Here is a 16,778-nt window from a genome sequence, read left to right on the forward strand (position 1 = left end):
TACAATACTTTTGCATAAGCCTCAGAGACAACCCTTCTCACCAGCATTGCTGAAAATGGACTTTTGTATTCAAGTAGGCAGCTGTTTCTCCCAGATGTTTCACCATGCTTGTGCTCTCATTAAAGTACATTATCAAGTTAGCAAGCAAAGCCTATGTTCTCCTACAAGATCCTTGTCCATAAAAATCCTTTCTGAGCCCTGTATTTTGCAGTGAGTAGCAGTGAGTGCCTTGCTTTGAAAATATGAATCTAAGTCGAAGATTAGTCTGCATTTCAAATATTAAAGCAGGTTCTCAGGTAGTATTTCACTGGAACAAGTAGGTCTATTCCAGTCTAGAGTAACTGGGGATCTGGGTCTAAAGAAGGAGCTATGAACTTTAATTAGATATAAATAAAGAAATAGGGAGCTACTTTTTTCATACCTCCATGCTGTCTTGTCTGTTGGTGTCATGACACTCAAATAGGTAGTAACTGGAATGAAGCCCAGTAGCCAATTTATAGTTAACATACCATTAGTTCTGACTAATTCCCGTGGTACACTTTAACATTAAGCACTTACAAAAATGCTTATGAAAACCATCCACCCCATGCTTCAGTTCCTCACAAGCATCCCTGCTTCATTGTTCCTGGATATGTCTGTTAGCATCACTTTCCATTTTAGGACAGTATTATAAATGATTGAGACATGTTAAAATTCAGAGGACGCTGCTCTGTCATTTTCCCTCTGTCGAGTAGTATCTTGACATCAAATAGTTCTCCTGAGATCATGCTGAAGTTCCCAAAATAAGGTGAAACCCTGCACAGAGAAGGCTGGCAGTATTGGCTATTTTAATTTTAAGAATGTACAATAATGTATGTGCATATCTAGGAACGTAGAGGGGGAAAAAAATCCTGTATACTGCACGTTAAATTGTGATTTTAATGATGAAGACACAAGCTACCTAATCATCCATTTTTGTATATTTTATCTTTAATAGGATTTCTGATACTATCACAAAGCTGGTCTTCATTCTCTGCCAAAGGGATCTGAAACCACTGGAACTAGTAAAAATATTTCTGTATATCATACTGGCCTGTTAAATATTCAGCTAATTTTAAAAATAATGTTAATTCCTGTAATTAGCAGCTACAGCATATCATGTCCAGCTTCCTTTTTTTACTGTAAGCGTAGGATACCTGTGCAAACAAAAGCAGAGTTTGGCCTGGGATATAAGCAGAAGCTTCTATCTCTGTAAAATAAATAATAAAAGACTTTAAAGAAAAAAAAAAAACAAAAAAACAACAACACATCTAAGGCAGATTTCATGACAGCAGAACAAGTATCATTTTGAGTGGCAATGCACTGACAATAACTTTTGGCTTTGGTCCACATCAATCTGGAGGCCCAGCTACACAAGCCAAGCTGGCTCAGGATCACTTCTAAACACACAGTTATCACCTTTGGTGCCATAATATTCCAGAGGTCCAAATCAGGACTAAGCCTTTTGCACAGGTGTGACACGCTCACCCAGCGTAATCCTTCCTCTGCCACTGTCCGTGGCAAAAGTCCCTCCGACTTCTCTGGCATTAGAAGCCTGGCTGGCCTCGCCGAATTTTCATCCTCCCTGCATTTTCCTCTCTTTCCCACTTCATTCTGGTTTTCTGTGTGTTGTGAAATCTTAAGGATTTTGTTGCAATTCATCTTTTCCTCTTCCATTTGTCAACCTTTCCTTCCTTTACAGACTGGTTCTGAACCATCCCCTCAAGGACGAGTGGAGGAAACTCCCGTGAGCAATGAGAGGGGTGACGAGCCGGCTCGTCATGTCTTCTCCTTCTCCTGGTTGAACTCACTGAATGAATGAATGATGAGTCACTCCGGCTGGCTTCTGGTGTGCTTCTCCTCGAAGGGACCGCGAGCGCAGGCAGCCTGGCTCTAATCACCAAAGAAACTGGCCTGGAAAGGGATATCCGAGCAGGTTTCGTTCCCAGGAACTCAGCTGACCTCCACATCGTACCTGGCCCTTGAGATGACAGTCCTGAGAGGGATGGAAGCATGGGGACAAATTGCTATACCGTATTGTAGTCAGAGTGTTTTCCAATAATTTCTTGTTTCCAAGGGGAAGATAGCATCACTTACAGCTGTGGGCTGAGCACTGCTAGTGTTTTGTTTTTCACTTTTGGGCACATCCCCATATAGGTGTAAATGCTTCACCAATGTTGTTAGCTAAAACGCTGGTATGAAATTCAGTAGTAGCACCCTTTGCCAACATAGTGTTTCTCCTCAGTACCCTCCCGCGTCCCTGCTCGTCAGCACTGTGACTTCAGTGACACTGTCATGCCCCTGGCAGCCCCAAGGCAGGGTTGTGTCTAACCACCTCCCTGCAGTCACTCATAGTCCCCGCAGTAGCCGTGCCTCCTCGGCTGCGGAGGCTGAACATGGGAGAGGAGAAGGCAGCTGCCATTTCTTCCTTTGCACTTGCTCTCCCCGGCTAAGCCACAACAGATAACACTCACATAAACAGTTATTTGTAGGGAAGGTGCCCAGCAACAGGGATGAGGATGATGCACATGCCGAAAGCACTGGCCACCCCCTGCGCATGGATGCAGGACACAGCTCTGAGCCTGTGGGGCAGACACTAGAGTGCTGCCCACATCTGCCCAGCTATTATCTGTGTCTATGTCTTCTCTGTCATGTTGTCATGTGTGTAGGAAAAGGGGAGTGTTCCTGCATGAGACCAGGATGCGGGGAGGTGGTCGCAGGTATTTATTCAGGGTGTAATTTGAAGGCCCCATGGCCTGTATAGAAGGTAAATGCCGAATGTCCTGTTCTGCGTGCATGGCAGATGTTGAGCCATCTAATGAAATCAAATTAGTGTCTTAAAAGAAGCTCTACAAGTTGTACTGAAGGTGACACTCTGCAAGTTTTGTCACTGGGGACAGGGTGGCAATGCTCAGTAGTGTTTAAGAGACATTGGCAGGTTTCTGGGAGTGCTCGGTGCCATGGCGGACCATGTGTCAAGCTCTGCACTAGAGTTATGTGTGCATCTTTCCAGGAGCCCTGAGCCAGGCCCTAAACACACACCATTTTGGCAGGGGACGGTGCCAGGGCATAGGGCTGCACTGCGCCCCAGCGGGACCGGTGAGGTGGTAGGGCAGGCGCCAGGCAGCGCCTGGTTCGCAGGCTGTGAGGGATCAGCCCCACTCCCGGCCATCCCTCGCTACAGGGCTGAGGCTCATCGACCCTCATTTGTATCCGTTTCTCTGGAAAACCTTCCTGCAAGCGGAATTTTGGAGGGCTGTGTAGGCCAGCTCCATGCAGGGCTTTGAGACCCACACAGACCAGCCACTCTGCACCGCCACTGCCACCGCATCGCCTCCGGCTGCTGGAGCAGCTTTTTTCCCCGGCATGTGGTTTGAGGTGAGGGATTTCCTATTTTCTCCCTCTTGTCCTGGCAGATTTTCCTCCGTTCCTCCCGGGAAGTTTCCCCACAGGCATCACCACCTCCCCAGCGCCCCTGGCAGGGACCCGGTTTGGGCACCGCCGCTGGGACGGGGTGGGGGGAAGGTGAAGCAGGGAGGAACTTGCCCTTTTGGGGTGCGGGGAGGATGAGCAGAAGGAGAAAGTAAACAGAAAAGAGATGCGGCAGCGCCTCAGCCGTTTCCCATCGCTGCGCTCTGCCTATAGGAGGCTCTGCCCGACCCCTGCCGCAGCGGCAGAAGCCGGGGAGCCCCCTCGGGGGGCTGCTGAGGTGGGAGTCGGCAGGGCTGGGGGGGACCGACCGGCCCCGACCCCCGTGCCCCGTCCCCGGGAGCAACCGGTGCCGAGGGCGGCAGAGTGGGGCAGTCCCTGCCCGGCGCCCGGGGCCGGCGGCACGTCGGGCCTGGGACACCCCGCATGGACGGGGGCTCCCCGGGGCGGGGAGGGGAAAAAACATCCCCGGGGGTCATTTGGGGCTCTCCGCGGCTCTGGGTGTCCGCGGCCGTGGGTGCCCCCCCGCCCGCCGCCCCGTTAAGCGCTGAGGGAGGCGGAGCCGCCCTCGGCCGTCTAGGCAAGAAAGTCTATCAAGCCATCGTTACTTTGCAGCTTTTATTAAAAATATAAATATTAAACATTCTCTTACACAACAAAATCGACCGAGCGCTGAAAAGATGTTTTATTGTGAAAATGTTTACAGGAAAAAAGTGGGTTTAAAGTAGCTTACAGAGATTCCCCCTCCCACCTCCCTGCCCCCAGCAGAAAAGTTATCTGTCTTCTTGGCACCATTTCTTCCAATGCTCACACATCCCTACGTAGCGATGGCACTAGAATAACTGGGAAATGGAGAAATAAATAAAGGTAGGGGAGGTTACGAACGACACTCGTGTTTCTGCACTTGGTACACGGTTGTGCATGCTAGTCAAGGGACAGAGGCTGTTCGGAGTACACCCTTCTAGGTTTAAAGCTATATAAAAATAAAGAGATGACATCAGAGCAGCACTATGGTACATCGGACGGTGTAATTATTCTTGTGCTAACTGCGGAATCTCTTTGGCAAGGCGGGGAGGGGCCGTTTCATTTCCCGATTATCTCCATCAGTTTCCTGTTGCTGTGAGCTTGCTGCGCTAACTGCTCGGCTCGGGCCATCTCCAAGACTTCTCGCAGGAGGTGGAAAGTCAGATCCAGAGAAATAGGGGGCTCCTCGGATCGCTTCTCCCTCTCCACGGCCTCACCCTCGGCTTCGCCCTCCTCGGGGCTCCCCGGCGAGCGCTCGGGCAGCTGCTGCAGCTGTGGCACAGCCGCCCGGAAAAAGTTGCTGGCGGAGGCTTCAGGCTGTAGGTGGCTGGTGCCGCTGGAAGAGGCGGAGAAAGAGCCGACGGGTCTCTTGTTGAGGTTGCCCAGGCGGAGGAAATACTCTTCTCCCATGCGGAGCAGGACGGGCAGAGTTTGCTGCTGCTGCTGCTGCTGCTGCTGGAAGAAATCTGGCTGGTGCAGAGCCCCGTGGGTGGCTACCGGGCTCTTGCTGAGAGCTCTGCACTCCTGGCAGGGCAGGAGGGCGACCAGCAGGATTCCCGTGGAGACCAGCAACGGGATCTTCATGGTCGGGGCTCAAACCTGCCGGGGGCAGAGGGGGGGGGGGGCGGAGGGGAGGAGGGTTATACAGCCGAGCCGCGGCGGCGGGGAGGGCAGCGCGGGACCGGGGAGGGGGCGCCCCCCGCCGCCGCTGTCCCGGTGCTGAAACGCGCCCCTCCGCGTCCCTCCGCGTCCCTCCGCGCCCCGCACACCGCGGCCCGGCCGCGCTCAGCTCCGGCCCGGCCGGCCCCTGCCGTCGAAGCGTCCGCCCACCCACGAATAGCCTCCGTCGGCAGCGGCTGCCGGGGACAGGGATGGGCTGAGCCCCCGCGGAGAGAGCCCACGCGTGTGCGCGGACCCGTGCCTCTTCACCCACCCGGGTCGGGGGGCAGCGTGGGGTACCTGCGGCGGGGCGGCTGTCCCCAGGAGCTGCGGGGTGCTGGCGCCCGGCTCCCCCGCGCCTCCCCGCTCCCTGCCCGGCCGGGGGAGCTCCCCGCCTCCCGCGGGACGCCGCGCTCAGCCCCACGCAGGGCAGCGCAGGGCAGCGCAGCCCGCTCCGCGCCCGGGCGCGGCCCCGCACCTACCTGGGGCGGCGGCGGCGGCAGGGGAGGGCAGGCGGCGGCGGGGGTCGGCGGTGCCCGGCGTCCCTTCCTCTCGGTCTCCCTCGGAGCCGGCTCCCGGCGAACTTGGGATCAGATTTGGTCCTAATCAGAGCCGGGGCGCGGGATTTTTATAGCTTAGACCCTCTCCTGGAATCACGCAGAACTTGCCTAATAAGCTGACGCTCTCCTGACAGCCCGATTGCGTGCCCCGATCCACTGCTGAATAAATCATGGGGGCCCGTCGGAGCGGCGATGGGCCGAGTTTCGCTATCGCAACCCCAAATCTCACGTCCAATTATATCAACAGATATTTATCGCCTCTGCGGTGACGTCAGCCGGGCCGGGGGCCGGGGAGCAGGGTGCCCCCCCCCCCCCAAACACACACACCCCATTGACAAAAATACTTGAATGAGATCTCCTAGCGGACGCGTACTATGAGAGGTCACTCCGGGGAAACTTTCCACTCGCGGGCCGGCCCGCGGGGTGGGACCCGACCCGCCCGGGACCAGGGCTGCTATCCGGGGCGCTCTCCTTCCCCCATCCCCGGCGCTCCCTGGCCCTCCGCCCCCCCGCCGCCTCCGGGCCCGCTCGCACGGGGCGCTTGAGACCGGCCGGCGCGGGAGGCTCCGCGGGGCGCGGGTTTTGCGCAGATCCCGTCTTTGCTGGGCGCCTGGGGCCGGCCCCGGGTCGGGGCAGCGCTTCCACCTGCGAAGCGGGCAGGAGCGCGGCCAAGCCCCGCCGGGCTAGGGCAGGTGGCGGCGGGGACCCGCGGCACCGCCGACACCGTCACGTCGTACGGGCCCGCCCGGGGGGGCGGGGGGGGGTCCGCCGCCGGGAGAGGGGGCGGAAGGACCGCGGGGGCGGCGGGGAGGGCCGGGGATGCCGCCGCCGGGGCAGGGGACTGCAGTCCGGGCACCGCTCCGCCCGCTCCTCCTCCCCTGCTGCCGCCGCCACCGCCGCCTGCTCGGCCCGGCCTCCGCGCTGCCGGCTCCCACTCCCTCCTTCTGGCCCTTGCTTCTCTCCATAGTCTTCCCATTTCTCGCGTGGAGCTACCAACTGCTCTTTTTTCCTTTATTCCCCCTCCCCCCCACCCCCGCTGATCTTCCCCACCTCTTCACTCCCACGGCCACGTGTTTCCCTGTTTGCCCTCCTCAGCTAAGACCCTACCCTCCAAGGTGTCCTAATCCCACATTGAGCTCTCTTTGAAGTGCTGTGACGTCTCCATTATGTCTGCAGGCTCCAGACTGTATTCCACCAATGTCTCCAGCTGGGCTGCTTACCCTCAGGCCTCCTTTTCGAGGAGGTAGTGCTACCTATAGAAATAACTTCTGCCCAACGCCCATTCCATGCGTAATGTGCCTTCTTCAGTTCTTGCATCCCATCAGCCTTGCCACTACATCTCAGTCCTGCCTCTCCACTGCCTCTGTTGCAACGTTAATCATGTCCTTCCCTTTAAATGCACAGAAAACCTACTGGTTTTATCCTGCCTAGACAGTAAATGCTTGGGGTCATGTACTTGCACGTCTCCTACCACAGTGAGGAGTTTCAACAGACCATGGAAGGTGGTCATATGCTTTCAATGTTAAATCAGCGATGAATCTGAAATCCATTTCCTTAATAAAATAACAAAGTTCAAACAACTTAATATATGAGGTTGGCCACAGCCCAATTCTGAGTATCTATCTCCCTAGGGATGCTATACACTTTAATTTTTGTTATACCTACCTCCAGCCTTGGACGCTGTTGGTGAAGTGCCAAAAAATCTGATCTTGTGCATCATAAAGAAACAAATGGAAAAACAAGTAGTAATACCAGAGATTTATCTCTGCATTACCTCTGTTAGCTCAGGCATTCATGAACTGAAATGCGTATTACAAGGAAAAAGGAATGGAATACATTGTGTAGATAGTCACAGCAGAAGCTATTTGTATGCTTTTAAAGCATGTCAGCACAGCTTTCAGTGAGAACAACAAGAGGTTCAAAGAAACAGGAGCTAAGTTCAATCAGTTGATGGAAAATGCAAGAGGCAGGCACTTATTAAACTCAAACCCTCCAGAAGTACTCTGGGTTGGGTTTTATAACAGTGTCTCCATTTCTAGGTTTAATATAACTTTTAAAGGCATGAAACCTCTTAAAATAATGTGAACATAAATGTAAAGAAGGAAGCATTCTGATCCAAATACATTTTTTACTGTCGTGGGTGAGATCTGAATAAGACATAGAGCTGCATCTCTCCAAAAGATTGATGCCAGTGACAACTGGCTCAAATTATTTTATGTTTTTCATCATTTACAATATTATTTAGGTCCCTTTAGGCAGACAATTTGGTCCCTTGAAGAATTACAAGGGTAGCAAATAGAGCACAAGAGCGGGCTAGGAGAGCTCCTGCAATTTTCACAAGAGCTGTACAACCTGCCAGGTTCTTCTCCCCTTTTTCCTGACCCCTGGCTGGGAGCAGGGTCTGCAGTGTCTCACACACGCTTGTTTCTTACCCAAAATGGTCATATTACCCCATTTTCCCCATAGATCCTGAATTATGTGTGAGATGGCTTACAACAATTTAAATGCAAGGAAGACTGTGAGACATTTGGATGCCTTGATAAGGAGGAATATAAAATATCACAGATACACAAACCAAAAAGTAGTTCCCTCAGCACTTCAAATGTAGAACTGACTACCTAGGAACATAGAAATCCCTTCTCCGGAGTCACCAGTTTCTGGGTGAAGTCTCAGCTGTCACTCCTGAAGGAGGATACAACAGAAGAAATCCTGGATTCTCACCAGAGGGAAAAGAGAGAGACAAAGCAGAGAGCAGGTATATCTGGATTAGAGTTTTACGTTTAGTGATATAGTTTGAGATTAGCATACCCTTCACAAGAAAAGTATTCATGTTTGACTCATTCTGCAAACATCGGGGCAAACAGAATTTTTGCAGTGAATCACAAAACAACATTGTCTTGAAGTACAAAGCGCTAGCGAGGCCCATCTCCTCTCCGCTGATTTGGGTTGGGTGCGCCTGCCCTTTAGCCTCAGTGATCTCAAACTCAGGCACCTACTGAAGGGCAATTATAGCTACTCTGAGGTAGCTAATGGAAAGCAAAAGCATGCCCAGAGCATGATACATCCCATCGCAAAATAGTACCTTCAGGTTTCTGGAGAAGCTCACCTCATTCCCTTGCCTATAAGGGGAGTGCAGACAACTCCCTTCACCTCGTCACTGAGTATTTAGATAGCTAATGTGAGGCGAGAAGAATCCCCTCCTCACTGATTGACCATAGCAGAGATCACAGAGTTCTAAAAACAGCATTACAGAAGGGATGATGTTAAACTGAGGGCATGGCTCTTATCCCAGGTATTTTTGAAGATGTCTAACTACAAACATGGAAGAACACACACTACATGTAGATCAGCTTTCTACCATGGCATATTATTTCATTACCACTCCAGCTTTTGTCAGAAGGAGGTAAGGATTTCTGGTCTTGTTGAATTTCTGCATCATCTCACATAACCACTGCGTGCGATCACCATCGTTACTTGGTCCCTGCAATCAGCTCTCTAACATGCGATCTTATATTCTGTGACTATTTCAGGTGAGCTCGGTGCATCTCGCCCACTCCGAGGTGCCAGCAATCATACACTGGCACATCTATACATTCCATTTCCATTTCATCCATTGGTATTCCGAATACTACAAAATCAAAATCTGATGATCATAAATGTTATGGATTATAGGGTGATCTAGACAAAAAGAAAAAAATTCAAGGTTTCTTACTATGCCTGAAGTTGGTAAGTCATTTTAAGAACAAAATACATTTGCCTATTACTCCTCAGCAGACTGAATTTGCTAGACCAGTCATAGAGAACCTCAATTAAAGTGAGTTATAAAACAATCAATAAAAATAAATCAATTAAATACAAAAGGGTATGTTCTAGGTCAGGATGAAGAACAAAACTGATAAGGAGCTCAGCTGCCTGCCCTTTCTTCTGACCCCAGAAGTCTCCAAAATGGTCTCATTCAGTTTTAATTTCCCCTCCAGTTTTTCAGTGATCTCACTCCAGGGAGGGAATCACATGCTCATGTCACAGGGATTTTCTGTGGTATGCCTATGCTGGTTTTGACTGGGGTAAAGTTAATTTTCTTCATAGTAGCTAGTACAGGGCTATGTCTTCCATTTGTGCTGGAAACAGCGTAGATAACACAGAGATGTTTTAGCTACTGCTGAGCAGCGCTTACACAGAGTGAGGGCCTTTTCTGCTCCTCACACCACCCCACCAGCGAGCAGGCTGGGGGTGCACAAGAGGCTGGAAGGGGACACAGCTGGGACAGCTGACCCCAACTGACCAAAGGCATATTCCATACCATATGATGGCATGCTCGGCAATAAAAGCTAGGGGAAGAAGAAGAAAGGGGCAGACGTTCGTAATGATGGCATTTGTCTTCCCAAGTAACCATGATATGTGATGGAGCCCTGCGTTTGGGGAGATGGGAAGCAGTGAATGAATTCCTTGTTTTGCTTTGCTCGTGCGCGCAGCTTTTGCTTTACCGATTAAACTGTCTTTACCTTAACCCACGAGTTTTCTCATTTTCACTCTTGCCATTGTCTCCCCCATCCCACCAGTGGGAGTGAGCGAGTGGCTGCGTGGTGCTTAGTTGTTGTCTGGGGTTAAACCACAACAATCTCATCTCATATCAGACCTCCACCTGTAACTTATAACAGGTTTTCCTACCATCCTGTGTGAGAGAGGAAAGCACCTTAATTTCCCAAACTTTCCAGTGGGGAAAAACATGAGAGGATGAAGGGATTTATGTAGTGTACCTCAAGGATTTGTGTACAAGGCAAGAGTGAATCTTGCATTTTCTGAGACCAAGTTCATAAGCTCAGTCAGAGAACTATTTTCATTCATGACTTAATGTTCATATTCTTGATCCCAGGCGGCTGGGCGGCTGCCCACCATATACACTTCTTTGGGCTAGGGGTCCCAGCAGCAAGAAAAATTCCTCAGGAATATCCTCTCGGTTCCACCATGTCTGGGGAGAACACAGCCGGTTCACAGAGGCACACACGCACGGGTGGATTTGCAGGGATGGTTTTCCTCCCAAAGCCTGACCCCCAGCTGAGAAGACGCCAGCACACTCCGCTCAGGAATCTCAAGCATGGACCTTCTGCCCCAGCACAGAACCTTCCCTGTGCCCGAAACCCCACATGCCCGGGGCAGGGCAGGTATTCCCACCAGCGCATTTAACATGGGGAGGAGCTGAGCCCATACCCTCTTGGACATCACTAAAAAGCACTTTTGGAGGCCTCATGGCCTTACTCTCTCCTGAGCAGGGAAGGGAAGTTGCAGACCTAGGCTGGGAGAAGCATGCAGGCGGCGAGGGCTGCTCCTCTCTCCACCTGACAGCCCTCATCCAGGGAGGCAACAGCTGACCTTTATATTTACCTCACAAGACTCATCAGTTGCTATTCTCGCTCTCAAACAAGGGCTGGAGAAGGCTGCAGGGGTACATGTGCAAGCCCTTTATGCCGTTAATGACAATGCTGCAGGAACTCATCTCACAATTATTGGTAGCAACAAGGAAATCCATCAAACAAGCACTCCCTGAGAGCACCGAGGAATCGGTATTCCTGGTTGTCTTGGTGTCTGGGTACATTTGGTAATGAGAGAAACTACTGGTTATACTACTGATTAGCTGAGCGTCTGATCTGCCTGTCTGTCTTTGGCATAGGCCAGGGCAAAGACAGGGGTTTGGGTTTGCATCTCACACGCATTGGAACAACCCACTGAAATCACCAGGTTCACCCTAGTCCGCAGTGGCAGAGAGAAGGACACACACAACCTGTACGGGCAGCAGGGTACGGGCTCCAGTGAGCAGGAGGGGGGGTGCTGAACCTGAGGAGAGCAGGAGTTGTGCACCCAAGCCACCAGCCAAGGGGAGGTAGGGGAGACCGGGGTGGGCCTTCAGGGAAGGGCAGGTGGGAATCCCCCCATTGCTTCTCCCCAGGCACGTCCCTGCCCTTGGGAAGTTATAGCCCAGAGCTGCCCCTTTATTCAGCACTGGGAGAAGGGCACAGAGGGGAGTCCACAACACTATGACCATACTGCCGACGGCTGCTTGAGGGCTGGCTCCAGGGAGCCTGCGAGGAACTGTCCATCAAAGGCCAGGAGCAGATGACAGCCCATCTGTTCAGCTAGGACGCCTGGATGCCATCCTGTGCAACTTGCTGTAGGTGACCCTGCTCGGGCAGGGGGGTTGGACTAGATGATCTCCAGAGGTCCCTTCCAAAACTGACCATTCTGTGACATCCCAATGGAAAGGGCCACTGAGCCAGTGACGGCTTCAGCCATCAAACACACCCTTGACCCAGGGACCTCTCCTTGCTCTCCTCACATGCAGCACCAGGCCTGCCATTCACCATTAGCGCCAGCAGCAAAATTGAGTTCATTCAGCTGTAAAGTTGTAGCCATGTCACAGACATGGGGAAACCATGCTGCTGGGGTGACAGATCTGAGCACCACCATGAGAATCAAGAGAAACATTTGAGCAGAGCTGGGCTGGTGTGGCATTTTTCAGCATCCAGACAGAAGCAATTTGAGCAAACTTCTGGGGCTATGTTTTTTTTCAGTGGCAAACCCACTGCTGTCCCACTTGGAGGAGAAGATAATGGGAGAAAAGTTGGAGTCAGAATTTGCAGAAAGCAAAACCCTCACTCAATGGCAAAGCATCCACCGTGTGTGTTTGTTGAGAGCGAGGATTTCGTTCGTACCGTAAGACACGTGATACATTCACATGTAAGAGCATATACAACGTGAGAATGAGACTGAGAAATGAAAACTGAGTAGAGAGGGAAAATGATCAGTGCAATTTAAAGGAGGTTTGTGATACCAAGGGCAACTCCTGCTCCTGGAATCCTGTTACAACCTCAACTGTTGCTAAAAAAAAAAGAAAAAAAAGTTAGGCCTTCAAGATTAAAGACATCACTCAGCTATACCGTCAGGGCTGAGAACCCTCAAATAAACACCAGAAGAGCTGAGAAAGTCATCTTCTTTAAAAATCTCATGATTCTGAAAAGAATCTCAATATCTGGGGGAGAAGGAGATGGGGGCAGCATAATTTTGGAATACTCGAGGCTAGAGATGTTGCAACTGCCTTCTCACTCCTTTCAAGTGAGGAAATATGGGAAGAAATACAAACACACTATCTGTCTTGAATGGCTGGGCAACGAGCTATATATAGAATCTGCTCTGTCCTACTTAAGTTATGACTAATGCTAAACAATTAGAAATTCAGATGTCTGCATATTTGAAGGAGCAAACATCTCTAATGCACCATTTGTTGTTCATTAAAAAATGGAAGAATCAAAGTCTCTCTAAGCTCCGACGAGGCTGCACTTATCAACAGGTGCGTGTTGCTGGAAGTGGAGCCCCATGAGACTAATTGCAAGGGATAATGAACAAGATGAGGCGTTTCTTGGAAAAAAAGATTGTTATCTTTATAATGACCATACTCATGCCAAAGACTGCAAATTCTTTAGGGAAGGGACTTTCTTTTTTGTTCCATGCCTGCCTGGTGTCTAGCACAGTGACGCCCTAGTCTGTGACTAGGAATCCTAAGTGCTACTGCAATTCAAGCAGTACATTATAGTAAATAGTGGTATTAAATTAGCTGGGAACATGAAGGTGGTTTTCATCAGCATCTCTGATGTACAGGATCAACAAACATTTCTCTAAGCCAGGGGCCAATGGAGTTTTGTTTGCAAATGCTTCATTTTTATGAGGAGAAGACAATGCTAACACAAACCTACAGTTTACTCTCAGGAATTTGGCAGGACTTTTTGTCTGGTTCCTCTAATTCAGGGCTGCAGTGTCTGGAAGCACTGGAGTAGGTTTTGACGGAGCCAAGATGAAAGACTAGGTGAAGGAATCAAAGTACAGAAAACACAAATTGTGCCAACCAATAAGTGGAAGAAATGATCGGTCTCCACCAGAAAAAGTCTCCAGATTTCTCAACTGTTCCCATTCTCACTGTGGGTTACTGCTATTGCAAAGCATGCACTTAATGAATTTACTCACTGGATGGTTTCCTTCATCTCTCTTCTGCTTTGTCATCATCACATCACAGATTTAATGACAGGGGCTATGGAGGGTGCTGCCATACGCACATCATCATATCTTACTCTTTTAGCAGAAGAGGAAGATTTTAGTATTAACTCCTGATGCTAGGAGGGCAAAGGCAAGTAACAATGGAGGTATTGTAGCTGTTTCTCTACAACTAGGAGCTTTCAGTAAACTTAGAAGCAGGTATACCTTTGCCCTGGGGTGTCATTAAAAAATCCTCTATGCCAAGCTAGTGGATATGAAAATCAAGTAAGATGGACTGTGAAAATTCCTAGGCACTAAGTTTTTTATTTCTCCTTCACCAGGAAAGAGCAGTACCAGAGGCCTGACATCAGGCTACTTGATAAGAAGCAAATCTCAAACTGCTTTGCAAATATTACCACTGAAGTTAATGAAGTTAATGAATAGCCATATATACCTAATTTTGTTTAGCACTGAAATGAATTCTGTACCGAGATAGTCCAACACCACTCAGAATCAAGGCCCACAGACTGGGCTAAAAGTAGCACCAGGACGTGCGAATGGATACTGCATCCAAGCAAGGCTGCAGGATGGGGGTGTTACCAGCAAGCCTACCTCATGTAATGGGCGCAGAGATGCTTGGACTACTCAAGCTTGCATCACACTGCTCCGGCAACGCAATGCCACATCTTGTGTAAGAGTCTTGCTGAGGGCCGGTGGCTCCTCACTTCTCTTTGCAAGAGCAGGCACATAGGTTTGGAGCAGCAGTAGCTCAGCGCTCTGACTGTGCTCTGCTGTACATGCCCTTGGACCAAGAGTTAAACTGAAACTTGGCTAAAACCATCTGGATAAATGCCAAGAGCTCTTCAGCACCCATCTCTGACATAACCTGGCTCATCCCGATGAGGTTTTTACTAAATGACAGAGGAAGGATGAGATTTTAGGAGTGAATAACTAAAGCAGAGAGCCATAGGGTGGCCTCAAATACATTAGAAGCTACAACTTCACAGCTCCTCCTAGGATGCTTTCAAATGGGAGAAGACAGCTGCTACCAGGGGGGCCAAAGCTTTTTTTAAATTTAAAAAAATAACACCAGAACTGTAATCAGTAAATGAAATCTAATTTTAAGCAATACTTGAGTTGATAGTGTCTCTTCTGAGGCAGCCACGTATATGGGCATACAAAGGTTGGGAATGTCCCTAAAAGGCTTTTTCAGTTCCTTTAGTGAAGGCTTTGTGAAAAATAATTTTAGAACAGACAAATTTGAGGTGTTAACAGTGAGTGCCATTGACCTTTGGGTGTTGCTGTAAGACAGCAGCATGAATAATAATAAACTCCCTGAGGTTGTCTCTTTTCAGTTTTCTACGAGTATCTTGTGCTCGAGGAAGATTTTAAAAATCCTTGGCTCAACCAGACAGCTCATCTGAACCTCCAAGAGATGCCATCCCAGGAAGTCTGCTCAGCAATGCCGCTGCCATGAGAGACGGATTCAGAGGAACCTGGAAACACATCGAATAAAAGGGTTGACACAAAAGCACTTCAAGCTTAGTCAGAATTGCGCTTAGGTTTGAGAGTGAGAAAAGTCTTTCCCTCTGCTAGTAGGAGAAGGAGGAGGGTCCCTGGGTGTAATGTGGGGAGTACATCTCAGTCTTTTGCTTGTCCTACCTGTATTAATGATCCTGAGGGGGAAAAGGTACTGGCTTTGACTCAGGGGGGGATGAAATTATGCATCCTGAAATCTAGGGTTTTGACACTGACTGTAATTAAACTTGTTTTGGCCCCAAACTGAAAAGCACACACTTTCCTCCTATTTGTCTTGGCAGAGCTTTTGGCAGAGCCGTGTGATGGAGGCTGGCTGACTGTTGCAGAACAGGAATGGGAAGGAGATGCCAATAACAGGAAACTGGTGAACTGGAAAAGAAGAGCAGCAGTAAATGAACTGGCTTCTACATGGCAATGGGTGATTGAACTGCAACATCATGTCTTTATCATGTCAGCAAGAACAATGGAACAATGACAGTAGGTACATATGTGTGACTCAAGATACCCTCCAATTTCACTACTACAGTAACTGTGCCTAAGAGGTGGAATTTCTGTCTGTATCCTTTTACTATTTCTATTAACAAACCTCAAAATAAAGAAATGAGCAAGAAGGAATATTGTACATTTTACAATCAACCAATGTTTCCAGCATAGCTCTATCTAGGCCCAGGAAACACTCCCATAGGTCTTTCAGGGATCAAGGAAAGGAGGTATTAATCCATTCTGAGAGTGAAGGAATTGTGGCACGTGGTTTTTTTGTTGTAGCTGGGAACTGTGTCTCTTGCTGCTTCTCCCCTTTTCAGCTGCTTAGCGGCATGTGAGGACAAACTTCTAACAAACAACACATCCTAGATACCTATCTAATGGGAAAACATCCCAGTTTTGGCCCCTCAGAACAGGTCTTCATTTCAAAAAATGACCTACATAATAATCCCTTCAAAAATCCATTAGAGTCAAAACCAGCTGATGGGGAAAATAAAGGCATTATTTGACTCTTCCTTTGTAATGAAAACAAAGTCCCACTTTGCGATCAAGGCCAAATTTCAAACCTTGAACACCATCCTGAAGTGCAGCCTTGTCTCTGCACGATTCTGCCTGAGATACTACACGGAGCTTGAGGCAGAGCCACTTCATGCTCCAAAGAACGAGTGCTGTAGCTTAAATATCTTTGCATACTATCTGTCATTATGAGCCACAGGGAATAAGTTTTCCATCTGTGTGTATTTCCACCACAGCATCACAGAGATCCTATTCAGCGTGACTTTTGTCTTCTAAGAATTGGACATGATCAATGCTGATGGCAGAGGAGTTGCAGACAACAGTCTGGTGAATTTTTTCATGCTCACTGAGACCTACAGATAACCAATGTCTGTTCATTATCAAAACCAGATAGTCTACTTATCCTTCAGCCTTTGGGTATGGTTAGGATGTAGCTTGAGACAGACTAAGATGTTTCCACGAATCTAAGCTGAAATAAATCTTCCAGTGGCTTGTCTCTTCTGACAGCGAATGAACTAAGTTGTTGTG

At 49.4% G+C, this 16,778-nt stretch overlaps 2 protein-coding genes across 3 annotated transcripts in view; one reads left to right on the forward strand and one right to left on the reverse strand.

The window, feature by feature from the left end:
* TRIM55 (tripartite motif containing 55) overlaps nt 1-4,455 on the forward strand; it is a 40,276-nt gene extending 35,821 nt beyond the window's left edge. For both annotated transcript variants that reach the window (XM_082480119.1, XM_082480120.1), the window contains one exon: nt 1,721-4,455. In XM_082480119.1, coding sequence (XP_082336245.1) covers nt 1,721-1,840 — 120 coding nt within the window. In that variant the 3' untranslated portion in view covers nt 1,841-4,455. The remainder of the gene's footprint in view (nt 1-1,720) is intronic.
* A 65-nt stretch (nt 4,456-4,520) lies between these two features.
* Nucleotides 4,521-5,055, reverse strand: CRH (corticotropin releasing hormone; the record flags this gene model as incomplete). The annotated part of the gene is made up of 1 exon (XM_082480122.1): nt 4,521-5,055. The coding sequence occupies one exon, from the start codon at nt 5,053-5,055 to the stop codon at nt 4,531-4,533; it is 525 nt and encodes a 174-aa protein (XP_082336248.1). The 3' UTR covers nt 4,521-4,530.
* Nucleotides 5,056-16,778: the final 11,723 nt, after the last annotated feature.

The sequence above is a fragment of the Vanellus vanellus genome (genome assembly GCF_965231255.1).
Source record: "Vanellus vanellus genome assembly, chromosome: 2".
In the NCBI taxonomy this organism is placed as follows: domain Eukaryota; kingdom Metazoa; phylum Chordata; class Aves; order Charadriiformes; family Charadriidae; genus Vanellus; species Vanellus vanellus.